Source organism: Haliotis rufescens, unplaced genomic scaffold (genome assembly GCF_023055435.1).
Source record: "Haliotis rufescens isolate VD_foot unplaced genomic scaffold, xgHalRufe1.0.p SCAF_10, whole genome shotgun sequence".
NCBI classification, from domain to species: Eukaryota; Metazoa; Mollusca; class Gastropoda; order Lepetellida; family Haliotidae; genus Haliotis; species Haliotis rufescens.
The window spans coordinates 30826528-30852908 of record NW_025963780.1 but is presented as its reverse complement, the minus strand read 5'-3'; the positions used below and the strand labels follow the sequence as shown (position 1 = coordinate 30852908).

General features: G+C 40.6%; 2 protein-coding genes across 4 annotated transcripts; one reads left to right on the top strand and one right to left on the bottom strand.

Annotated features, from left to right (window-relative positions):
* Nucleotides 1–493: 493 nt before the first annotated feature.
* Nucleotides 494–9136, bottom strand: LOC124135136. Of its 3 annotated transcripts, XM_048391826.1 has the most exons (6): nucleotides 8898–9136; nucleotides 8068–8151; nucleotides 7290–7383; nucleotides 5565–5692; nucleotides 4479–4560; nucleotides 502–634 (listed from the first exon to the last, which is right to left on the bottom strand). In XM_048391826.1, the coding sequence occupies exons 1-6, from the start codon at nucleotides 9053–9055 to the stop codon at nucleotides 521–523; spliced, it is 660 nt and encodes a 219-aa protein (XP_048247783.1). In that variant the 5' UTR covers nucleotides 9056–9136; the 3' UTR covers nucleotides 502–520. The 3 variants fall into 3 exon arrangements, with proteins under 3 accessions (XP_048247784.1, XP_048247783.1, XP_046356289.2); XM_048391827.1 differs by lacking the exon at nucleotides 4479–4560 and having other exon boundaries at nucleotides 494–634; XM_046500333.2 differs by lacking the exon at nucleotides 8068–8151 and having other exon boundaries at nucleotides 505–634.
* Nucleotides 9137–11647: 2511 nt separating this feature from the next.
* On the top strand, nucleotides 11648–22532 carry LOC124135107 (solute carrier family 28 member 3-like). The gene is made up of 11 exons (XM_046500308.2): nucleotides 11648–11725; nucleotides 12298–12704; nucleotides 13147–13285; nucleotides 14853–15044; nucleotides 15815–15976; nucleotides 17510–17635; nucleotides 18798–18928; nucleotides 19391–19559; nucleotides 20481–20738; nucleotides 21671–21851; nucleotides 22248–22532. The coding sequence occupies exons 1-11, from the start codon at nucleotides 11666–11668 to the stop codon at nucleotides 22274–22276; spliced, it is 1854 nt and encodes a 617-aa protein (XP_046356264.2). The 5' UTR covers nucleotides 11648–11665; the 3' UTR covers nucleotides 22277–22532.
* Nucleotides 22533–26381: the final 3849 nt, after the last annotated feature.

Here is a 26381-nt window from a genome sequence, read left to right as displayed (position 1 = left end):
AATAACGTCGACTAAAACTGGAATCGGCTTGCGGGTGTGTCATCCCCATACCCCAGAGGTAGCAGTCATTACTTTGCCTGGACTTTCTTATTTAGCGGGACCCGTGAAGATCCGATGTGGAACAGTTCTTCCGTAACACATGCTCACCGTAAAAGGCGACTATGCTTGTCGTAAGAGGCGACTAACGGGATCGGGTGGTCAGGCTCGCTGACTTGGTTGATGCATACCATCGTATTTCAATTGCGTGGATCGATGCTCATGATGTCAATCACAGGACTGTCTGGTGAAGATGTAGCTGGAATATTGTTGAATGCGGCGTTTAACAACAAACACACAAACAAATCTTATTTAGTGGTGATATGGCCAGAAACGGGGGGACCTAAACGGCAGAGGCGCAGAGGCAGGGGTGCCGCTTTCCCCCGGCTGGAGGAAACAGGCATTGACTATGTCCAGAATACTGCTGACTGCGGCGTTCAACAACATTCGCGCACCCACTCAACTTAGGGGATCATAACACGCGTTAAGACTGCAGTTTATTCGCAAGATCTTTTTCAGGTACACCGTTTGGATTGCATCTTTGGATGACAGTGCTTTGCATCTTTGGACAACAGTGCTGACTTCTCAGAATGAAATGCTGAAAAGGAAAAAAGTAAGTTTGACGAAAAGTAAAGGGCTCTTACAAATCATGTGCACATGTCGAAACCGTCTCTCTCATCTACACTGCAGTAGAAATATTTCAGCAGCGAACAAACGTTATCATCATCGTCGTTGTCGTCCCCGTTACCCTCATTACAAAAATTATTACAATCATTAATACCATCATTTCAATTAAATAATTACTATAATTTATGTCGTTATTATCATCATTAATACCCCCATTTTTGTCATTAATATCATCAATTCAATTAAAATAATTACCATAATTAATGTCTTCATTATCATCATTATTACCCCAATCGTTGGCATTAAAATTATCATTACCATCATTAGTACTATTACCGTCATTAATATTAGCATCACCTTCCTTACAAGTATCATTAATTTACCATTATTAAGACACTCTAACATCAATGATCGATATCTTCATTCCCATCAAGTAATAATCAGTATCAACATAAATATTCCCTTACATAATTACTATCATCATCGTCATCTTATAATTGTCCTCGTTGTTATATTATCATCGTCATGGTATCATCCTTTATGTAAGAGGTGAGGTGAAGTGGGGTTTAACGTCGCGTCTAAGATTATTGCACCAATATAGCAAGTGCATGCACGTGTGTGTGTGTGTGTGTGTGTGTGTGTGTGTGTGTGTGTGTGTCTGCTTGTACTAGTCCGGACTGTTGCCGATTTATAGTGCTAGCCCACTGAGATACCATGTCGCAGTTTATCATGAATACCCTACTCAGACACAGTATACTGACTCCGAACCGACCAGTCCTTGTGTTGTTAGCCCCTTAATGCCGAGCTTCTGACAGGGTAACAACAACTACCATCTGATAACGTCTTTTGGTATGACGCGGCCGGGGATCGAACCCCCGACCTTCCGCTCTCCGGGCGGACGCTCTACCACAAGACCACGGAGGCGGCCTCTTATATGTAAGAGAGGGAGAAAGACGCGTACGACGAATCTTGACGGTAAAGGTGTTTAGAGTTACACGTGTGCTGGGAAGCTGGTTTGATTAATTCTGTTTCTTTGTTGTTTAACGCCGCACTCAGCAATATTTCAGCTATATGACGGCTGTCTGTAAATAATAGAGTCTGGACCAATCAATCCAGTGACTGACATCATGAGCATCGATCCACGCAATTGGGATACGATGACATGCACCAACCAAGTCAGCGAGCCTGACCACCCGATACCGTTAGTCACCTCTTATACGACAAGCATAGTCACCTTTCACGGCAAGCATGGGTTGCTGAAGACCTATTCTACCCCGGATCTTCACGGTTGGTTTGAGCAATGATGAGCATCACATCTCGTGCTCGGATGGATACGGATATGAATATATGTTTATTGTATGTATTTCACATCTGATATTAACATAATGAGGCATCATAAAATGTGACATCCCGTCATAAATAAGATATTTGATATCCGCTTGTCAACTGTTATCGGCCAATATCAGTTTCTGATATGAATATAACATTACGACTAAAGGTCATCTCGGGCAGGATGAGTGAAATATTATAGTTTTTGTTCAACTAATGTATGTTAACGGATGTATTTTTTAGAGTTTATGAAATGCACATGTGTGACCACAAAAAGCGTGATAATAAAACATGAACGGCATTAATTTTAAAATGTGTCTGAAACATGTTCTGTCAAACATGTTTAATGTGCAAAATATAGCCATGCAGGTCGGTATAAGTTGTCCTTAATATTTAATATTTAATAATTTATAGTTGAAATCAATAAGTATCAGCTCTAATCGTCATATTTATTTACGACCCGTGAAGATTCCGGGGTAGAATTGGTCTTCAGCAACCCATGCTTGCCGTAAAAGGTGACTATGCTTGTCGTATAAGAGGTGACTAACGGGATCGGGTGGTCAGGCTCGCTGACTTGGTTGGTGCATGTCATCGTATCCCAATTGCGTGGATCGATGCTCATGATGTCAATCACTGGATTGTCTGGTCCAGACTCGATTATTTACAGACCGCCGTCATATAGCTGGAATATTGCTGAGTGCGGCGTTAAACAACAAACCAACCAAACCAAACCATATTTATATACACTGAGAAATATCACAACATCATTAGAGGTATCGATGATTGCAACGTGCAACAGAATGGAATAGATACAATTTATAACGTTCGAATGTATGGGTATTTACGGGTTATTCAGAGTCCGGTGGAACGTTTATCATCGTATTTACGTGAATCTGTATTTGTTACATTAATCATTTCATTCAAATTTATTTGGTATGATTATGTCTTATAATTATTTTAGGATGGAAGGTACAGTTACCAAATAAAATATGCTGAAATATCAATTCATTATGACCATATTTCATAATCTATTTTTTAAAGCAACCCTCCTTAAATTAAAGATAACTATTTAAAGAATATAGCACTTGAAGACATTGCAACAAACCGAATAATCAGGGGGGAGACTTTATACTGAGGGGGGCGCGAAAAATATCCGCCCGGGGGAGATTTTATTTCAAAATCTCCGGGGGGAGAATTTGTACGGGGGAGAGTTTATACCGGGACACCGGCATCAACGAGTATTCATTGAGGAGCAAAAATCAATTTTTTTCTCTCAGTTGGTTTTATCATGTGTTTGATTTTCAATTGAAAATATCTTAAGTGAGCGACATTATATCATCTACTTTGATCGCGATTGGTCAGAGCATAGTATGCTCTCAAAGAATACTTCTACATGATTTCATATGTAATATTAGTTTTAGATTTAAAGCTTTCTAAACTTTAAAAAATATATTTCGCATAATACTCGAAACACTTCAACCCATCCGCCTACTATGAACCCTCTAAGCAGCAGTCACCCCACTTATGTATACTTATTCTGTTTATTTGTCTTCCTCATCGTGTGTTCTTCGTCCATCATGTTGTTACAGTATTATCCTTCTATTAATATTAGTTAACCTCCTCATGTTAATCTCTCTCATGTTAATCTCTCTCATGTATGCAACTGTTGTCACTATTAATCCTCCACCTACCATATATATTCTGTACCGTGTTTATTATTCATTGTTACTAGAATGTCAAGACCATGCCCCAGCCCGGGCTAGGTTAAAACAAGAATTGCAGTTTGATCCGCTATCTGTCATAGGTCTCCTAAAGCCAAGAGATGCAACCGCAAAGGCCAAACTTACTCTATTTCTGAGAGATGGACAGCTACTCGAACGTATATAAACAGAGCAGCCAAGGATAAAAATGAAATTATACCAATATAAGAAAATAGAAATCATTTCAATACACAAACTGAAATTATGTGAATACCAAACTCACAATAGATATGTGTACCCTTCTCACACACAGGAGTCCCAAAGAGGGACAGGTCAGCCGAAATTGCTGAGGCAGAAGGCGACATCTTAAACACTTAATGCAACAACAACAACAACATCATCATTATTCAAGGATCTATAACGGAATGTCGCCATTACATTAAAGTAAAGACTTTGCTGTTTCTACATTGTCATCCGGCAACTTCTAAGTTATGCCAATCAAACGAATTACGATTACTCGCAGAAATAAAAATGTTCGGTATGGAGCAATAACAAAGGCTACGTGTCCTAGTCTCTGTTTCAATCGTGTCTGTGGATATATATCACTAACGAGTATTAGCACAAATCCAAACTAACATCTGGAATTTGTTTTCGACTTAAATCGTTTGTAAGTGTGAAGGTTCTATACAAACAGGCAAATGTTTCCAAATATGTTCGATGTACATGTCGTTAGCTACGTATAGCAACGGTCTACATGATAAATAGACAATAGAGTAATTAACGTACGTATGGTTGAGCTGGGCTGTCATCAACAACTTGGAATATACCTTCTTCGGTCAGGTCACATATGAGCTGGATAATCGAAATGCTGAAACAGTATATTTGCAAGGTGTCTAACGGTTCATCTTAAATTCATAACGACAGCACTGACAAAGTTAATATGCATAATGACGATTTTTTAAATATAATGCGTTTTTGAATTTGATCACTATTTTTTGTTGCGTTGTTGCTGCAATTGTTATTTGTTGTTTTATTAATCTGCTTTTACTACCCCCGAAATGTATTTCAAAACTCTTAAAGCAAATAAAATGTATGTGATATATATAAACAGTTCTGTTATAAACCGTATTTGTTCCTGAATTATTTGTTGCTTAACCCCGCACTCAGCAATATTCTAGCTATGCAATCCAGTGATTGACATTATAAGCATCGATCTACACAATTGGTATACAATGACATGCATCAACCAAGTCAGGGTGACTGACCACCCGATTCCGTGGGTCGCCTCTTACGACACGCATGGGTTGTTGAAGACAATTCTCACCCGGATCATCACGTTTATAGGTAAACATTATAAAACAGGCTAAAAATCACCAGCAACTAAAGTTAGACACCATACTAGGGACAACGGGGACTGTATCTGCTTCTTATACATTTTGTACATCTCCGCCCCCCCCCCCCCCCCCCCCCCCCCCCCCCTCTCTCTCTCTCTCTCATGTGTTCGATCCCCGGCCGCGTCATTCTAAAATACGTTAAAATATGGTACTTGTTGGTGCCTTGTCTGGCGTTAGGAATTTAGGGGCTAAAACAAGGACTGATCGGTTTGGAGTCAGTAAACTGGGTCTGTGTGGGCTATTCATGTTAAACTCAGGCATGGTATAACACTCAAACATCGGCATTACTTCGGACTAGTACAAGCGGTCTCTCTCTCTCTCTCTCTCTCTCTCTCTCTCTCTCTCTCTCTCTCTCTCATGAAGCTATGTTGAAGTATGGGAGTTTCGATCATCTTGGCGCTAGCATTGCTTTGTGGAACGGGGCCCTCAAGTAGAGATTTAGTGTGGTCCACGCCAGCGACATCACCAGTTGTTTCACCTTCTGTCGTAGATGTCAGAAGCGTTGTAAGCTAGGATAAGACCGAAACTGGGGTCGTGTATAAATCTGGCCTGTGACGAATTCCCAAGGTTGTAGCTGAGGTCAAAGTGCGGAGTCAATGCGCACAACTGAAAGGTAAATATCACATTGATGAGCATGCGTGTCAAAGTTTGTCGATCCGGGTTATTTCTCCGAGGTTAGAGTGTCCACTAGCCTCTACAAAAGTCTAGTTTTCACCCTTGCCATTTCAAGCCTACATTTCGTGTCCATTGTGATTAAAATGCGATATCCAATCAGATCCCTGTTCTCATTTCAAATGGCTTTACAATGATCACTAACTACCATATAAGATGACCTGGTCGATAAAGAAACTTATTGATGGCGCATTTCGCTCTTACAATTATAGAGGCTCATGGACTACACAGTGTTAAGTAACACTGCACATCGCAGGAATATGGAAACCTGAGCACGGATCGCCTAAAAACAGCACTGCTTCTCAATCACTGAGTTAAGCTTTCAGTTGTCCGAGTTAAAGTACAATGAAGATTGCACTCAAATAAATAAAAGGAACTAAGTACTTGGTACAGTTAATGAAAATCTTGAAAATATTTCGAAAATATTTCTTCGCTTAATGCTTGGAATATTTTCTGCGCAAATTCGACACGCGGATGCTGATTTTGTAAAACGTTCTCTGATTCGTTGGTTGGTTTGTTGTTTTACGCCGCACTCAGCAATATTCCAGCAATGACGGCGGTCTGTTAATAATCGAGTCTGGACCAGACAACCCAGTGTTAAATATCATGAGCATCGATCGACGCAATTGGGATCGATGACATGCATCAACCAAGTCAGCGAGCCTGACCACCCGACCCCGTTAGTCGCCTCTTACGGCAAGCATGGGTTGCTGAAGACCTATTCTTTTCCGGTTCTTCACGGGTCCCATCGTCCCGAGGCAAGGGAGTTAACTTACCATGAAAGTCCAGTTTCCACCCTTGCCGAACTAGGCTGGTATTATGGAGTTACATTTTGGCTAGACTAACGTGTCTATGCATAGTCCTATCAAATCGCGCACCGAAATCGAAATCCGGTTCGTAAACTGTCGTGCAGATTTCAATCGATTGCAGGATTTGCAAAACATGTGCACCACCAACTCGTTGTCAGCAGATATTTTCCGAATCTTTTCATGTTTCTAATCAAGGTGCTTACGTGATTTGATGCATTTCGCGATGTAAGACTCGTCACAATACAGATCTTGATTATCGACTGGGCGCCGCCATTTTGCGTGAAGCAAACGCAAGTGATGGAATCTGATTGGTCCATAGGAGAGGCTTAAAAGGGACATAACTGGTAATAGCCGCCGGTGGCGCTACGATCGAGCCCAGTAATTCAAGCCTAGTTCGGCAAGGGTGGAAACTGGACTTTTAAAGTCAGTTAACTCTCTTGCCTCGGGAAGATTCACGGGTCCAAGAGGTGACCATATTAGGAGGCCGTGTGCAATAACACCAGAATTGGTCCCTATCAACGTTTGCTGGTAGGAGGATGGTCAGGCTCGGTGACTTTGTCGAAGGCGTGTCAACGTTACCCGATGGCGTGGATCGTAGCTCACAATATCAATCACTATATTATTTACAGGCCGCCGTCATATGGCTGGACTATTGTGCAGCGTTAAAAGTTAAATGGCCTACTTAATCGAAGACTAAGAGTACATAGGTTTGAAAATACAACCTCCGCTTGATGGCAGCCTTGTTCGTCAAAGTTGAAACATGGGTTCCAAGAAAATCGCAATGTTGATTCTTTGTCTTTCGTGACATCCACGAACCTGGAAAAGACAGAACCACTTTCCATGTGTATAATGCAGCACTATCGGTGTGCCAAACATATATTATAAGTCCAGCCTGATTGAACACGCAAATTATGTGAGTGGCGGATGTTATCGATTGGGCAAGACATGCTCATCCTTTTCGCGAACGCCTGGTGCCATCATTGATTTTCAGTGAACCATTGATGTATTTCATACGACCAATAACATCTATTTCTTCGGATAATCGAGATTGGTTATTCTCTGGCATTGCGTTGGCGTTGGCGTTGATCGTTATGATTGCCAAATATCAAAGCATATTTAAATGTTTGGGTTCGTAGCACTCTAAAACGCCTTCGAAATATTTGATACCAGTTTGGTTGCGGTGACGTCATCAAACAATAAATGACCAAATATGTGCCCATGCCACGTCAAGGTAGTGAAAATCAAGAGAAACATTGATCACAAGAACCTGTTTCATATCAAATTAAGTATATTAACTTATCCACATCCACAAACAAATTAGCAACTTCAGATAATTTTCATACATAGTGTTTTTTCGAGTATTTCCTGGTACTGAAACCATTTTAACTTATTTTATTAACCAGCCCCATTGTTATCTGCATGGTGTATGCCTATCTATTCAAAAAATCATAGACACACGTGACTGTTGACAACAACATTGAACCCAAAGTAATAACTCACCAGTATGGATGTTGTTTGTTTGTTTGTTTGTTTGTTTGTTGTTCCTCGCCGCACTCACCAATATTCCAGCTATATGACGGCGGTCTGTAAATAATAGAGTATGGACCAGACAATCCAGTGATTGATATCATGAGAATCGATCCACGCAATTGGGATTGATGACATGCATCAACCAAGTCAGCGAGCCTGACCACCCGATCCCGTTAGTCGCCTTTTACGACAAACATAGTCGCCTTTTACGGCAAGCATGTGTTGCTGAAGACCTGTTCTACCCCGAATCTTCACGGGTCGCCAGTATGGATGTAAAAAAGGAGCAAAAGACGCCACACCTCTCAGTTGATTGTATCATATGTTTGATGTAAACTGAAAATATCGTAGCAACATTATATTTTTTTTAATTAACCGTGCTTGCGCTTGGTCTGTACTCAAAGAATACATGATTTAAACCTTAAAAAAATATTTTAAAAAATCGCTGCTGATTGGTATCTTGGACATCTTTCCTTTGAAAATCTATAAATTTTGGGGTTTCTCGTCACAAATTTACAACATGTCATGGTATAAGGAGTCACGTGGTTGCAAATTCCTTTCTTATCTCAGTCCTCATTGAATCAATCAATTTACACAAAATTACCCAGCCACAGATTACTTTTTACAAACTGTGGCAGGAATGAGTGATGGTTGAATAGACGCAATTCAAAAAATCAAATTTTACAACAGTTCTTTCAATAACATAAAACACAAACTCGGTATACTTTCTGTTGCCCCCCAGTTTATATTGCTTGAAGCGGCGTATACCACTACTCGCCCACTCACTGTACGGAGTACACTACCTTGGTGAGCTGTCATTGTTAGCCAGAGGTCGCAGATCTATAACGCCTTCGTCTGTGACGGCTGTGCACGAGTTTTTGTTCACAACAGCTTGCTCTGCTACGAGGAATGACACCATCAACAGGAGCCATGTCGCCAGGTACATAAGTATACATTTCATTCCACAATGAGCCAGCTTGAACTGAATAAATCAATAGTACTAGTGCAGAAAAGCCAAACATATAGCTTAGCTGGTGTGGCTTTCTGCTGGTCTGTAGATAAGATAAGGCCACATTTGATCAGCTTTGTTTTATCAAAGATCTCAAGCATATGTTTGGTCATGTGTACTTTCATGACCTAATCTCATTAAAATCATATCTTAGTTCTCGCTACCGCTAAGCAAAGATCTGAGGACACCCAATTGCGGGTAACGTTAGTAAGACCTTTCATCCGACTAATCAGAGCGTCGTTTACCAGATCAGGAATGTGTTTTCTAATTATGCAACCTCGACAACGTTAACACGAGGAACATGTATTTCGAGCGACAGTTACGGGCTGTACGACTGATTCCGGTACAATCATCTTTCGCTTCAATGAGATAAACATTTGATCGGAAAAGACTTTGAATAGCTCGTAGGAAGTTCTGCTATACAATTCCGCCATCTATTAGACATTCCAGTTTTCAAATTCAAAGCGTAGTCTTGAATAATGGAAACTGGTCCCGTATAGCTAAAAAATGCTGCTTTCTGATTGGCTAATGTTGACTTCTCGTTAGTAAATTCATTGGTCGGCCAAAGTTCGCGAAAGGTCGTTCTGAAGAGACCTGTAACGGGATGTCCTCAGATCTTTGTTAAGCGGTAGCGAGGACTAAGATGTGTTTGTTATGAGATTGTTCACGCATTATAATACTTTGGATATATTATACAATGTTATCAGCAAGTGGTTACCTTCAAAAAGTTAGAGCTGATCACAGAACTATTATTTAGCTATTATCGACCAATCTGATATACTTGATTGGAAAAGACGTCTCGAAATTCTTAAGTATGAAGTACATTTCAGAAACCATTTCATTAAAATTATATTGAAAAATGACTTTGCAATCAGCCAAATCACTGAGTCAGATCACCCGATCCATTAACTCCTAACCGGCCTTACATCACAATCGCTGAAGGCATTACTTTTTGTTTCACACTTCAACTTCTGAACTAGAGACCTCTTTAAATTATGATGTCATTATTGAAAATAAGGGATGGAGAATATTTATTATATTGAACAATAAGGGACAATGAGATTTTTGATAATGGTTCGCAAACTGGGTTTACTACAACACCTACAATTCATATAATGAGTGTCTTTCTTCTCTAACCCGTGAAGATCCGGGGTAGAATAGGTCTTCAGCAACCGATGCTTGCCTTAAAAGGCTTGTTGCGAAAGGCAACTAACGGGATCGGGTGGTCAAGCTCGCTGACTTGGTTGATGCATGTCATCGATCCCAATTGCGCGGATCGATGTTCATGATATCAATCACTGGATTGTCTGGTTTTATTGTCTCGATTATATACAGACCGCCGTCATAAAGCTATTGCTGAGTGCGGCGTAAAACAACAAACCAGCCAATTCTGAACTGTTTTATGTTATCCGATCTGGAACTCGGCACTATTAAGTACAATTTATACAAAACTTACATTAATACGATAAATTAATATTGCCATTTTGGAAATGAGTTTTGCCGGTTATTGTCAGATTGGAAATGTTTTTGTGTGTTTTCATTACAGATCGTATAAAAGCAAAACTCGTTTGTTTTAATTAAATGCAATATGTTCACCAACATACACATTTGTCTGTGCTGACGGACTTATTAGCTCTGAATACATCACAGAGAAAATAAAGTACATACAGTTCAGATAATTGATACTAAATAATAATCAACAATGTTGTTGCTCATAAATATTATTAAGGCTTGTATTGTGTCCTCTGTTGTACTTTGTTCTGTCCGCAATGTTAATATTTCTCAATAAGGTTTGTATCTTGTGTGCATAGATACCACACATATCTTTTTTATTTTAAACTGTGTAAGGCTCCGGGGCAATTTTTCAAAATTATGAAAAACGAAAGATCTCTCCTCATCCAGGCCTACAACAGTTGCTCAGCAAATATCCGTGAAAATGCGGGTAAGAATAGGTCTTCAGCGACTATGCTTGTCGTAAGAGGCGACTAACTTGATCGGATGGTCAGATTCGCTGACTTGGTTGATGCTTGTAATCGTATCCTAATTGCATGGATCGATGCTCATATCAACCACTGGATCGGGTGGTCCAGACTCGATTATTTACAGAAATATAAGTCCGTTCCTCAACTGAGAGATGAAAGAAGGGTGACTACATGTACACCTATCTACTATTGTACCTGGGTCTTCAAGAAAAGGGGCGGTCGGGTAGGCTGGTAGTTAAAGCGTTCGCTCGCCACGCCGAAGACCTAGGTTCGATTCCTGACATGGGTACATTGCGTGAAGCCCATTTCTGGTGTCCCCGCCGTGATATTGCTGGAATATAGTTAAAAGCGGCGTAAAACCATACTCACTCTTCTAGAATAAAAAAGTGCCTTCACCCATCCACGTGTGTAGTGTCAGCGGTGAAATGTGATGTTTAAAATAACACAATGGCTTGTTTAACTGATTGGTTATCTATAATTAAACCACTATATCTTGCTCGCGCTCATACGTGAATATATAACACAATTGTACCTACTTATTAATAGAGAGTAGCGGAATCGCTCCTGGTTATGCTGACATATGGCGGAGTGCCAGATCGAAGAAGAGATGGATCTCGTCAAAATGGCTGATACACCCAATGTGAGTTTGCTTCTCATAAAACAAATTAATTAATAATGATCACATTTTATAACATCATTCGTATTTGCTGATGACATTAATACCTCTCACTGAACTATTAGCTATATGTACCATGCGCCTTTAACAACTTTCCTTTGACTGTGGTCGTGGGTTGCAAGAACGCAAATCACCTTGGGTTATTAGCTATTATGCCTTTATCAAGCTGAAATACTTTAATTTCAAAACGTCGTGACATCCACTGGACTATTCGATTCAATAGTAACTACTACTGATATAACATGGCGAGATGGAGTAGCCTAGTGGTTAAAGCGTTCTCGCATCACGCCGAAGACCCAGGTTCGATTTCCCACATTGTTCCAAAATATGTGAAGGCCATTTCTCGTGTCCCCAATCTTGAAATTGCTGGAATATTGCTCAAAGCGGCGTAAAACCATACTCACTCACTCATATAACATACTTTTTCACGTCAGTCGCCTCCTACGACAACGAATTGCTGAAGTCCAATTCTATCCTGGATCTTTACGGGTTTATATGACATTCTAATTAAAGAACGAAACTGGGCTTGTTTTCAGGAGGCGCTATTTGCAGTACAAAATTGTCCAAAGGCAACATTCGACTCTGAAGAAGAAGATGTATCCAAGAACACGCATGGTGAAGAACGTGACTATATGGAACATTATCTACCATGCGGTGAAGTGGTCACAAGGACAAGGGCGTCTGTCTGGAGAATGATAGTCCGCAATAAGAAACCAATTGGAATGATGAGTTCACTGGTGCTTTTGACTGTCTATATCGTATACTTTGGATTCTGCATGAGGTTTTCTTTCGGAGATGAGGGCTCTCTGCGACTAATGGTTGGAACTGTTTTCTTAGTTTTCATTTATGGCAAAATAAAACTCGAAGCTCAGGTGCAGAACGTTTTCCGCCCATTGTCGAAGAGGATAAAGAAGTTAACTTCATTAAGGAGAATAATCAGATGGTAAATTCTTTATTTTCGTAACACTGCATATTTTTAATCATAACCTGTAATGTGAACTGGATGTTTTCCGAACAATTGAAATTGAAGTTTCTTAACTGAACATTAGATTACCTGGTGTGAGACCCGTGAAGATCCGGGGTAGAATAGGTCTTCAGGAACCAATGCTTGCCGTAAAAGGCGACGATGCTTGTCGTAAAAGGTGACTAACGGGATCGGGTGGTCAGGCTCGCTGACTTGGTTGATGCATGTCATCATATCCCAAATGCGTGGATCAATGCTCATGTCGGCAACTACTGGATTGTCTGGTCCAGACTCGTTAACTTACAGACCGCCGTCATAAAGCTGGAATATTGCTGAGTGAGGCGTTATAATTAAACAAACAAACAAACAAACGAACGAACGAGAACATTAGATTCACTGGTGGTGACGTTGCTGTTAACAGGCTGCTGTATGTTGCTCTGGTGGTGTTCATCGTTGTCTACTTGACAACCAGCAACCTGACCGCTGACAACTTCGTGTCCCTTGCTGGCCTCACGTTCTTTATTCTGCTAGGATATCTGATATCGGAACACCCTGCCAGGGTAATGTATTTGATTCAAACCCTTGATTATATCGAGTGCAGTGAGCGAGTCACGTCGGCAGTATTTTAGCAATACTGTGACTAGATAAAGTAATGCATTCACAGTTTCTAAAACTCATCATGGGACAGAGTGTTTGTTTGTTGGTTCACGCCGCACTCAGCTATACACCAGCTATATGACGGCAGTCTGTAAATGATCGAGTCTGGACCAGAGAATCCAGTGATTGACATCATGAGCATCGATCCACGCAATTGTGATACGATGACATGCATCAACCAAGTCAGCGAGCCTGACCACCCGATCCTGTTAGTCGCCTCGTACGACAAGCATAGTCGCCTTTTACGGCAAGCATGGGTTGCTGAAGACCTGTTCTACCCCGGATGCTCACGGGTCTCATGGGACAGTACAATGACCAGTAACATTGCAGATTTGTATTTGAATAATTATAACAGACGCTTAAACAACGACATGAAACTCAAGCTATAAAATAACAGCCACCTTAGTAGGCCACTTTATGGCGTGGATCGATGCTCATGATATCAATCACATGATTGTCTGATCCAGACTCTATTATTTACAGACCGTCGTCATATAGCTGTTATATTGCTGAGAGCGACGTTAAAGAACAAGCTAACCAATCAACCAACTAGGGACCATACAGACTTACGGTGCCTCTGCTAACTGCATGGTACCTCAGCGGGATTGATTAATCGATTTATAACATCTCCATACAAGATTCCTATGAACGTACACTCGTTTGCATTACGATATATGAAATAAATGAAATTTACAAGTTAGTTCTTATGTGTTTTCGTTGAATCAACTAGGGACACGATAGCCTCTGCTTTAAAAGACGCCGCAATGTTCTGTGCAGATTTGCTTCCTTGATCCGTTGGTTGATGATCAAACCTACGAAATGCCTCGATTATGTACCTTGGTCAGCCAGCTCCAAACCCGTACGAACGTCGAGTAGGGTACACAACCCCCTTATTCGTGCCTCAGCTGGGTACCGGTTACTCTGTCCTTAGACAATGGGGAAATATATTATCAGTTGTCCACCGGTTTCGAGGAGAATATGGTGTAATGTACCTTCTGTGTCCGACTATGTAATTCCAACCGGTAGATTCCGGGATAAAATAGGTCTTCAGCAACCCATGCTTGCCGTAAAAGGTGACTATGCTTGTCGTAAAAGGTGACTAACGGGATCGGGTGGTCAGGCTCGCTGACTTGGTTGATGCATGTCATCGATCTCAATTGCGTGGATCGATGCTCATGATATCAATCACTGGATAATCTGGTCCAGACTCGATTATTTACAGACCGCCGTCATATAGCTGGAATATTGCTGTTAAACAACAAACATACATAACATCCTTTACCAAGGGAGACCGGTAGACAACAAGTTTATTTTGGAAGCATAATAAAGTTGCGTCCGCTTATCTAAAATGACTTCATCAGTATGGCTACCGAACACATGTTTAACAATATCAATACATTGCTAATTTTCGTCCAACCGATGTGCTTATTTAATGGTCTAATCATAATACAACATGTGTGATCATTTCAGGTAAATTGGCATGCGGTGTTCTGGGGAATTGGTACTCAGGTTTTGTTCGCCTTGCTAATACTGAGAACTAATTTTGGCTACGAAATCTTCCGATGGCTTGGAGACAGGATAGAAGAGTTCCTGGAGCATACAGACAAAGGCTCGGAATTTGTTTTTGGCAAGAGTTACAGAGACCACATGTTTGTGTTCAGGGTATGCGTGGTGTTTCTTCCCAGTAACAAGTAAATCTGTAAAACAAATAGAACTACCATGTCGATATAAACGCTTGGAAAATACTCAAACACCCTTTACAATTTATTTCCACATAGTATTGTAGTATTGGTATTGGTATTGGTTTTGAAGCTGCTTATACTTATATTTCTGACAAAACACATTTGTTGTTTGTTTACAATGTCATATACTCATTGACATAAAGAAAGAAAATATATAACGTAATTACATGTTTCACATGCTTACACTTTTGTTTTGAACACCTGGTGAAATCCTTGACATCCATGCCCCATTCATAAATTGTTCACTGCTGTTTTTCCTTTCACACCCAGTGGAATTTGTTTCTTCTCTGGCGTGGACGTATTATATTTACTGATTTCATAGAAACCTTTTTTCGAGTTAAATCGTTGTTTGTTTTTATTTAGAGACATACATCACAAGTGAGTGAAGTTGTAAACTGGTCATGGCTTTGGTTGGTTTGTTATGTAACGCCGCACTCAGCAATTTCCCAGCTACATGACGGTGGTCTGTAAATAATCAAGTCTGGACCAGACAATCCAGTTATTGACATCATACGCATAGATTCACGCAATTGAGTTCGATGACATGCATCAAACCAAGTCAGCGAGCCTGACCACCCGATCCCGTTAGTCGCCTCTTACGACAAGCAGTCTAGTTATTGCTGTAAGGGTTTAAGCGTTCATATATGTTTTGCGTACATCTTGTTCTCAAAGTATCTTGTATGTTTTCAGATCATGCCATTAGTGATGATGTTCTGTTCCACTATAAACGTGTTGTACTACTACGGGATTCTCCAAGCGTTTGTGGCCAATTTCGGATGGTTCCTTACCTTCTGCCTTGGTACAAGTCCAGTTGAATCCGTCAACACAGCACTCAACATTCTCTTTGGCCCAGTAAGAATATTGTTCGTTCTTGAAAATGTGTTCACATATAGTTACTTTAAAAAGGAAAATCTTATTAGTTTGCCAACCTAAAATCAACCAATGATTGAGGATACCATCATTCCGAGAGAAGAGTGTCCACAAGCCTATATCAAGTTCTAGTTTTCATCCTAACTCTTTTAGTGAGTGAGTGAGTGAGTTGGGTTTAACGCCGCTTTTTAACAGTACTCCAGTCATATCGCGGCGTGTCAGCTTAATGTGGGAGGAAAGCCCGAAGTGATGCAGGTCTCAGACGTTTGCCACTTCGGTGAAACCCACGAGCACGGGTATGGTGCTGACATCCTAACTCTTTTAAGTCGAATTCGTGATGATGATCTGGGTTAGAATTGGTATTCAACAACCATTGTACGATTCCGACTATATCACAAGCATATATGTATGCATCGCTATCAATCAGTGTTGATACCAGGTGTTCGTGAAACGGTGAGCGTATACTGCCTAATGGCAACCGTCACAAACACATGCAAAGGCAAGTCAATTGTTCACCTGAAAACAAATGTTGCAAGTCAAAATAAGGAATTGCATCGGACACTGATGCGTCACATTTAAAAGTACACTCCACGTGTACACTTCACATGAAAGCCTTACTAAGGCCTTGAATGTTATAACCATGATTAACCAACTATTGAGCAAGGGTCTGATGACGCTTTCTGAAATGTACTTTGGAAGAGCATGCACGGTTGTACCTCAAAAGGTTGTGAAATGAAGACACCAAAGGCTGAAGTTGCTGGAATATTGCTTGATAAAAGGGAATGTTCACAATTGAAAAGTTGAAGTCATCGATCCTGTCGATCTAAATATGAAATAGATGAGGCGATTTCACTGTGGCCATTGATAAATGTGGAAGGGACTTGGCTACTTAACAGACCATCTTAACACATGAACCTTAAGTTAAACTTGGCCCTTTTTTTGTTTTTGTTATGAGCAGAAATCATCAGGAAACTAGTGAAACCATAACAAGGACCATAACATTGTAACATCCCTTCTGAAATCGACCCGTGAAGATCCGGGGTAGAATTGGTCTTCAGCAACCCATGCTTTTCGTAACAGATGAACCTTAAGTTAAACTTGGCCCTTATTTTGTTTTTGTTATTATGAGCAGAAATCATCAGGAAACTAGGGGAGCCTTTTAGGACCATTTCCCAAAAAAAAATTCATATCCCTTTTTACTGGAAATTTCCACTTAGTATATGGAAATTTCCACTAAGTATCTGGAAAATTCCACTAAGCATCTGGAAATTTCCACTTAGTATCTGGAAATTCCCACTTAGTATCTGGAAATTTCCAGATACTAAGTGGAAACTCAGTGGAATTTTCCAGATACTAAGTGGAATTTTCCAGTTACTAGGGATATGATTTTTTTTTTGACATGGCCCTAAAAGGCTTCCGTAAAAAGGCTTCCCTACATTTGCTTTCATTTTTGACGAATAAGTCAGTATTTAAAACAATGCAATATAATATGTTTAAGTTGTATATCATTCCCAGGCTGAATCTCCTATTGCCATCAAACCATTCCTGCCGTTGTTGACCCCTTCTGAGCTGCATGCGGTGATGGCGGCGGGATTTGCGAGTATTGCAGGCTCAGTGTTTGGGATGCTCACATCCTTCGGGGTAGGTAGTTCAGGCGTACCACTCACCCCGGTGTTGCTTCATGGTGGTAACAGTGCCACATGTACCACATGTATCTTCTCCATAGCAATGTCTACATTCACTCGAGCCGTACCATCGACGGTACGTACGGTCGACAGCTGGAATATTGCTGAGTACAGTGTTAAACAACAAACAATTATACCAAGCCAAATATTGCCACTTCCCGACAATTGTTTCCAACTTTTTGGGTCACTAACTGCACTTTTAAGATCACATTAATACACTCCGTAAATTGCAACACAAGATTATATTATAGTAAACTTGTTTGGAAATGCTTGGAAACAATTTCCATCAATTATTCATCAAATCATAACAACGACCATAACATTGTAACATCCCTTCTGAAATCGACCCGTGAAGATCCGGGGTAGAATTGGTCTTCAGCAACCCATGGTTGTCGTAAAAGGCGACTATGCTTGTCGTAAGAGGGGTGAGTGAGTGAGGTTTTACGCCGCTTTTAGCAATATTCCAGCAATATCAGGGCGGGGGTCACCAGTAATGGGCTTCACACATTGTACCCATGTCGGGAAGCGGACCCGGGTCTTCGGCGTGACGAGCGAACGCTTTAACTACTAGGCTACCCGACCGCCCTGTCGTAAGAGGAGACTAACGGGATCGGGTGGTCAGGCTCACTGAAGTGGTTGATGCATGTCATCGATCCCAATTACGTGGATCGATGCTCATGATATTAATCACTGGATTGTCCAGTCCAGGCTCGAGTGTTTACACACCGCCGTCATATAGCTGGAATATTGCGTAGTGCGGGGTTAAACAACAAAGCAACCAACCAACCAAACCTTTTGAAATTCCATTCCATATACATTCCTCGTCATCCGTTTGATGAAATAACATTACGTTCGTGACCAATATTTACCAATACCGTTGAAGTTGTTTTTCCAGTTAACACCATTTGCCAAGATTCAGTTTTATTTTTGAATTGTTTTTACTGTAAATTCTGATTAGTAAAGGCTGTTGATACAATCAATGCCTGCGAGGTACATTTCCTGTCTCGCGAACGTTGCGATAAGCTGCAACTGCTAAATTCATTCGTTTGCTTAACACCGCAGTCAGCAATATTCCAGTTGTATTCAAGTCTCTTCTGCGCATGTTGCATGGCCCCTAGGCTCCAGCCAATCACCTGCTAGCTGCCAGCGTCATGTCTGCCCCAGCTGCCCTGGCCATGTCCAAGCTGATCGTTCCGGAAACACAGTGGACCAAGATCAAACCAAGAGACGCATACAACATCCCCGTCCCGTCAGTAACGTATCACATCAAACTCGTCACTTTATGAGATCTGTAAGGAGGGGTGTCCTGTGATTTAAAAAAGATACCCATCTCACCCGGGACTTACTGGAACTAAATTACCCCTGTGTTTTACGAAAGAAACAAAATTGTGTTGAGAACAAATGTTCGGGTCCTTTCAGAGATACAATGTGTGTGTTTTGAAGCAGTGATCCACAAGGTACCGTGTCTCTAACAAAATTCCCCCATGCCTAATAGTGCAATAATATAAGACAGTAGTGTAAAACGGGAAACACAATTTAGAATGGGTTTTCATTGAAATGGTTACCGTATTAACTGCATTGCCGTAAGTGGGTTCCTTCTTGGTTTCGACTTTTACCAAAGTTTGTACTGCTGATAGTACCTGACCCGCATTAACTGGGAGGTTCGTCATTGAAATAACATAATCACATCAAACACAATTATGATCTGCAGAAAATTCAACAACATTCTGGAAGCGGTGTCTGAAGGTGCTAGAGAATCTCTGCCAATTCTGACAAGTATCATTGCTAACCAGATCATCTACATAGCCATCGTCCAGTTCGTGGACTCGGCGCTCATCTGGTTTGGTAACAGAGTTGGGGTGTCAGGACTGTCCTTTGCGGTAATTTCAACATTATTGTTAAAATCTTAAACACTGTTAAGTTAAAATTGTGAATCGCATCCACCCGAACAAAAACGGTTTAAATATGTGAAAGACATAATTATTGAAACCTCGTTATTCTGAAGGGGCGGTGAGTTAGCCTAGTTGTTAAAGCGTTTGCTCGGCATCCCGAAGGCCAAGGTTCGATTCCCATCATGGTACAGTATGTGAAGCCCAATTATCTTAAGTCCCCCGCCGTCATATTGAATATTGCTGATAAAAGCGGCGTGACACCGTACTCACTCACTCACTCTTTTTTGCTGGAGGGAAGCGTTAACAGGAGGGCAGGATACGCTAACCTTTTCGCGAACACCAGTATCATTGGGGTGAGTGAGTTGGGTTTAACGCCGCTTTTAACAGTATTCCTGTTATATCACGGCGTGTCAGCTTCATGTAGGAGGAAAGCCCGAAGTGATGCAGGTCTCAGACGTTTACCACTTCGGTGAAACCCACGAGCACGGGTATGGTGTTGACAAACCTAGAACCATAATCGGGGCGAACCGGGATTCGAACCCACAATCATAGGTTTGTGGCGTACCCAAGGGACGCAACACTGCACAGCGAAAACATCAGTTTCATCACCGTTTGATAGTGATCAACAAACATATGCTTTATCATTTAGTTAGAATCGTACAATGGACTCTGCATTTAGCAGAGATTTCTTATGATTGTGGAAATGGTTTTGTCTCGTATTTATCGTTATGAAATTGTCCGCATTAACAAATTAACCAATCACGAGTGAAATGTTCAATTGTATACAAACGAATATTGTCTGTAGCTCCGCGACCAAGTGAGGTGGTTGTCCGCGCTATCCAGGTCCGTACTATCGAGCTTTCAATGTATGTCATCATACGAAAACACTTTTCATAATATATGTTTCAGTTCCTGTGTTCCTACTGCTTCTACCCGTTAATTTATATCATGGGCTTCTCGAGGTCAGATATCCTGAAGATTGGTGAGCTGTTAGGAATTAAGACGTTTGCAAATTCCTTCTATGGTTACCATCTATTCGGGAAACTCATCAAGAACCGCGAGGTGCTAGAAAACTACGTGGCGTCCACTAATGGAACGTGGCACTGGGAAGGAAGTGACGTCATATTAGACTGGACCAATAGGACACTTCCTGGAGGGATACTAACGGTAAGTGATGGAGTAGGTGATCATGAGTTATGCGTAGTCGGACCGCTTCTATTCGTCAGCTCGGTCAACACAAATGACACATAACACGAAAACAGGAGACACAGGTGAACGTGTACCCGCAGTTGGATTTATTTTCAGGGTTAAATGAAAGAGGTTATTAAGTGATGATTGATTTAGAGTTTTGTCGACGTCAGTCAGATATGTCATGTCAGCCGGACCACTGAAGCCTTTACGTAATCGAGCCTAGGCTGGTAACAGCGGTTAATTGGTAAAAGTCCCAAATCTGACTAGTCAAGCCAGGTCACGAAACCTGACATCTTCCCGAGTCAAGCGTGTCCATAGCCTCTATCAAAGCCTAGTTGCTACCCTTACCACATCAAGGCCACTTTTCTTGGCTCGACCGTGGCGTCACCTCGCGTACATCACGAGTTGTGCCCCTTAGGAAACGCGATATCCAATCAGATCGCTGTTCACAAACCATAGATGACGACCTTGTCGATCAGATTATGAATACATTCGCCATTTCATCCCTGACAAAAAAACATAGGCAATTGTTGTGGGGTTTAAAGGTGAAAAAGACCTATTCGTGTCAACAAAGACAGACAGCGTTAAATCACGTCATACGAGGGTGTGCTAGTCGTGCAAGTTGAATTTGTGAAACATTCTCTGATAGGACTATCGATATGAGCGATAGTCCAATCATATGTAGCACAGGAAAGTAGGCTTGATGTGGCAAGGGTGGAAACAAGACTTTGATAAAAACGCTACTGGTCGCCCATGCCTCCGGAAGACAGGAACCTGATGACCCGATCCCAAATTTACTTTTCTTTTAGCATGACGAAATTGAAACGATTGTAACCCGACCTCCACTATGTTATATATACGAGAAAATGGGTTTTCTTTCGATCTAAGAGCCACACTTCTAATTTCAGAAACGATCGGAGGTGATTGGAACCTATGCGTTCTGTGGACAGAACCATCTCGCTGCTCTTGGAGTCGCCATCGGAGTCTTCAATACTTTAATTCCACAGAGAAAATACACCATTACAAAATACATCATCCGTGCTAATATAACCGGGCAGTTGGCATGCTACATGACCGCATGTATAGCAGGTGAGTTGTAAATGACATTATCTTAAAGCATTCACATACCAACTTTCAAGTGGACTCCCGTTAGTCGCCTCTTACGACAATGAGTCATCAGCAACCCATGCTTGCCGTAAATGGTGACTATGCTTGTCGTAAAAGGCAACTAACGGGATCGGGTGGTCAGGCTCGCTGACTTGGTTGATGCATGTCATCGATCCCAATTGCGTGGATCGATGCTCATGATATCAATCACTGGATTGTCTGGTCCAGGCTCGATTATTTACATTTATATAACCGCTGTCATATAGCTGGAATATTGCTTGGTGCGGCGTTAAACAACAAACGAAACCAAACCAAAACAACCATAGTCGCCTTTTACGGCAATACAACCAATTATTGAATACTTGCCTATGATCACAGGTATGCTGTATGACGAAACACTAACGTAACAAATGATTTGGATTTGACTGGCCAGCTTCAGACGCAAGGATCCAAGCATCAGCTCGCATTCTCATTACAGTCTTCGTGTAAGTCGACAATCGTTTGTGATCACTTATCTTTACCGATTCCGAGAAGGGCTAAATAATAAACAACTGAGATAATAAACATGGTCTTGGGAGCTGTTATTCTGTTGACTTCCTAAATACTGTGGTGATCATGCTCTCTGACTTGGTTGATGCATGTCATCGTATACCAATTACGTGGCTCAATGCTCCTGGTGCCAGTCACTTGATTGTCTGTTCCAGATACGATTATATACAGACCACCGTCATAAAGCTGGAATAATCCAGGTCTATATAAAGCGCCAAGCACGGAATTGAAACTTGTAGCGTATTTACTCTTCGTTGTGAACAAGGTATACATATCTATACTGAACCGCAACAGAAACGTCACCATGGGCAGATATATGAGAAGCCTCATTTGTCAAAACACTGTAAATATACTTTGAGACATATTAAGAAGATGAAACTTGGCAAAACTGCTCATCATGGTTGAAATTAAAGTGTCAAATGTTCTTAAAGTGAAACACAACACTAGTCTCTGACTAAGAAAATGGCATCACAAGTCAGTATCTCGTGTGTCCGCCATGTGCATTGATGACTGCCGTGCAACGTCGATACATGGAATGGATGAGGCGGTTGATGAAGGCCATAGGCACTTGAGCCCACTTGAGTCAGGAACGTCTGACGCAGTTCAGCTGCAGTTGTCGGCCTTGGTCGGACGTCATTCAGCCGTCTTTGAATCTCGTCCCACAGGTGCTCAATGGGATTTAAATCGGGACTGAGGGCGGGCCATTGCATGGTTCTGATTCTATTCTGCTAGAGGAAGTCACTTGTAGCTCTCGTCAATCGTCGACGCACGGTGTCCGCACTAATGTGTCGCTGGGGTATCCCTTTGGTCTGTCGAGCAGTTTCCGCAGCAGTAACAAAGCGATCTTGAAGATGCTGTCGCACAATCTGAATTGAAATGCATTGGCTACTTGCCGGGCGGTTTGTCCAGCTTGCAATCGTCCAAGGGCTTGGTGTCGCTGTGGTAGCAAGAAAATAATGAATGAATGTTATCCGATCTGGGTGGATTTTTATAGGGAAAGAAATGGGGGAACCCATTTGCATTTCAATTTGCACGGAACTCCATGGCCGTTGCCGTGATGCGTTTGGGCGATCGGTTTTATTGTCATCTGCTTTGGTTTTTTAGCATCAAATTTCATTTTTCCGGACAAGGTAATGTTAAATTTTAGAAACTTTGACAAAAATTACCCAGACATTTAAATGACAACTTTTCATGCAATGTTACTTTGGGTGACGTTTCTTTTGCGGTTCAGTATATTTCAGGTGAGTGTTGTGTTGACAGCGTAAGTATTCGTTTAAAACCCTGATACAAAAGTGTATTCCAGTAAATATTGATGTACAGCGACGAAAACCTGTAGTGAGGTAATGTATGTCCAAGTGATCACCAGCTGGTGATGTATAATACACCATTAGGGGCGGTCGGGTAGCCTAGTGGTTAAAGCGTTCGCTCGTCACGCCGAAGACCCGGGTTCGATTCCCGACATGGGTACAATGTGTGAAGCCCATTTCTGGTGTCCCCCGCCGTGATATTGCTGGAATATTGCTAAAAGCGGCGTAAAACCATACTCACTCACTCACTCACTAATACACCATTAATATTTATTACCGTGTTATCAGTTGCCTCCCATTCGTTTTTACTCTGATGTTTGGGGGCACGGATGGCCCATTCGTCTTCGGCACACCAAAATCATGATTGTCAGACAGACAGACAGACAGACAGACATGTTTATTCAGTAAAAGGCCAATGGCCCAAAATACAGACATGTGAGCATGACATTTACAGGGCACAGAATTTATCATTAATTATTTTGTGAGCATAATATAAGAATTTACAAACTAGAAATAATGTTTGCTCATTATAATTACTAAGAATATTTATTACATGAGAATTACTGTAATGAGTAGGCATAGGGAGATTAACAAGGTATTTTTGTCTTAGGGCAGAATATAAATTACAATTAAAGAGTACATGAAATTCATCCTCAATGACATTAACTCCCTTACTACTGCAATAGTTACAAAATCTGAGTGAACGGTCTGTATTATACGAAAGCCTATTAGGGCCAAATTCATTGATAACATTCTTTATTTAAGAGGTGTAATTACAAGTTGTAAAGGTGTATTTACAAGATTCTCAAGGTGTAATTACAACTTGTAAAGGTGTTATTACAAGTTTCTAAAGGTGTAATTACAGAACTTCAAGTGTTTCGATCATTCAGTGAAATTTCACATTTCTTACTCATAATTACACCTTTTCAAACCTGTAATTACACCTTTCAAAACTTGTTATTTCCATTTCTAAACTTGTTATTACGCCTTTAAATCTATTTATTACACCTTTAAAAACTTGTATTTTCATCTTTTAAACTTGAAATTACACCTTAAAAACATGTAACTATAACTTTTTATAAGTCGTTATTAAACCTTTTTAACTTGTAATTACACCTTTACAACTTGTAATTACACCTTTACAACTTGTAATTACAACTTTTAAATAAAAAAATGTTATCAATTAATTTGGCCCTAATAGGCTTTCGTAGTTTTACTATATCTGCCAGTTTCTAAAGCTATTTTAAAATTTGAACATCTGAATTTAGTAAAAACAATTCTTAAATGGGTAGGGAGTGGACATGACAAGTACCTTTCAACATTTAACATGGATTTAAAATGCTTATAAAGATCACATTTTGGAGAAGAGTTTACAGAAGCACTCCAGAATTGCTGTAAATTATCTTTAAGCCTTTGCTTAAAATGGAGAATAAAAGCTTTAGAGTCACCCACCTCTTGATTGAGCCATACAAAACCAAACCCAAATTGGAATAAAATATTTAGTATGAAATATAAAAATACTTAAGTCGCCCAAGTTACCCGCCCAACATCATCTAAAGATTTAAGCATTAAATAGCATTGAGAAGGTAATCTGTGGGGTTGAAGATGTAAGAGCCTGCACCAATATTTAATTACTTTAGTCATGTAAGTGAGTTGTAAAGGAAACTTCCCACAGTCCCCTAAAACCATATTTTAGCAGGTTGATTTTTTTACTTTTAAATAATGCTTACAAGAGGCGATTTGGACAGATTCGATTTTTTTACAATAGCAAGTACCCCAAATTTCAGAGCCATAGGTTAAGATGGGGGTGACCATAGAGTCAAAAACCTTAAACAGATCTGTGCAAGTGATATTACCAATTTTCCTTTGAAAAGAGTTAATGGCTAAAATTGCTTTGGTGGCTTGGGATGCTTGAGTAGTTTGTGCCTTACTCCATACAAGCTTAGGTGTAAACATTAAGCCAAGATATCTATAACTTGAAACAGTTTCAATAGGTTCACCATGATAAAACCACTTTTCATAACTGCGAAGATGGCCACCTTGCCTAAATACAATTACTTTTGGTTGTTTTAAGTTAATTTGCATGCCTGTTTTATTACAAAATATTTCCAAAGAATTAATTTTCTTTTGAAGCTGGGCACAACTATTTGAGAGAGCAGAAACATCATCAGCAAAAAGAAGAGCACATAAATTATCTATATCAGGAGAAAAATATGAATACCTTTACCACCTAATTCCTCAAATACTGTGGACAAATTATTAATAAAAATTAGGAACATTTGTGGGCTTAAGACACAACCTTGGAAACACTTGGAAACACTTGAGATAAACCTTTGGCTGATCTTACACAGGCTGATAAACCACTGAACATGGAAACATTATAAATGGGACCCGATATACCTTTTTTCTTTATTGAATCTAACAGAACATCATGTTTTACAGTGTTGAAAGCTTTCGAAAAATCAATAAAGAGGCAGTAAAATCTTCCCTTCTTTTTGCCAGAATATTTTGTTGTAATAGCTTGTAATGTAAAAATATGGTCAATAGTAAAATAGTCAGTTCTAAAACCAGCCCGAGCTTCACTAAGGATGTTAATGGTGTCACACCATTGCTGTAATCTGCTGTTTGGGATAGATATAAAAACCTTGCATAAAGT

Excerpts from the sequence above, each read along its gene's own strand:
- LOC124135136 (XM_048391826.1), bottom strand. The coding sequence starts at position 9,055 with ATGAAATGTATACTTATGTACCTGGCGACATGGCTCCTGTTGATGGTG. Across the intron at positions 8,152-8,897 it reads AACAATGACAGCTCACCAAG|ACCGCCGTCATATAGCTGGA; the intron begins GTAGTGTACTCC and ends TATTATTTACAG. Across the intron at positions 635-4,478 it reads ACAGCCCAGCTCAACCATAC|CATTTCATTCTGAGAAGTCA; the intron begins GTACGTTAATTA and ends TTTCCTTTTCAG.
- LOC124135107 (XM_046500308.2), top strand. The coding sequence starts at position 11,666 with ATGGCGGAGTGCCAGATCGAAGAAGAGATGGATCTCGTCAAAATGGCT. Across the intron at positions 15,045-15,814 it reads ACCACATGTTTGTGTTCAGG|ATCATGCCATTAGTGATGAT; the intron begins GTATGCGTGGTG and ends GTATGTTTTCAG. Across the intron at positions 20,739-21,670 it reads TTCCTGGAGGGATACTAACG|AAACGATCGGAGGTGATTGG; the intron begins GTAAGTGATGGA and ends TTCTAATTTCAG.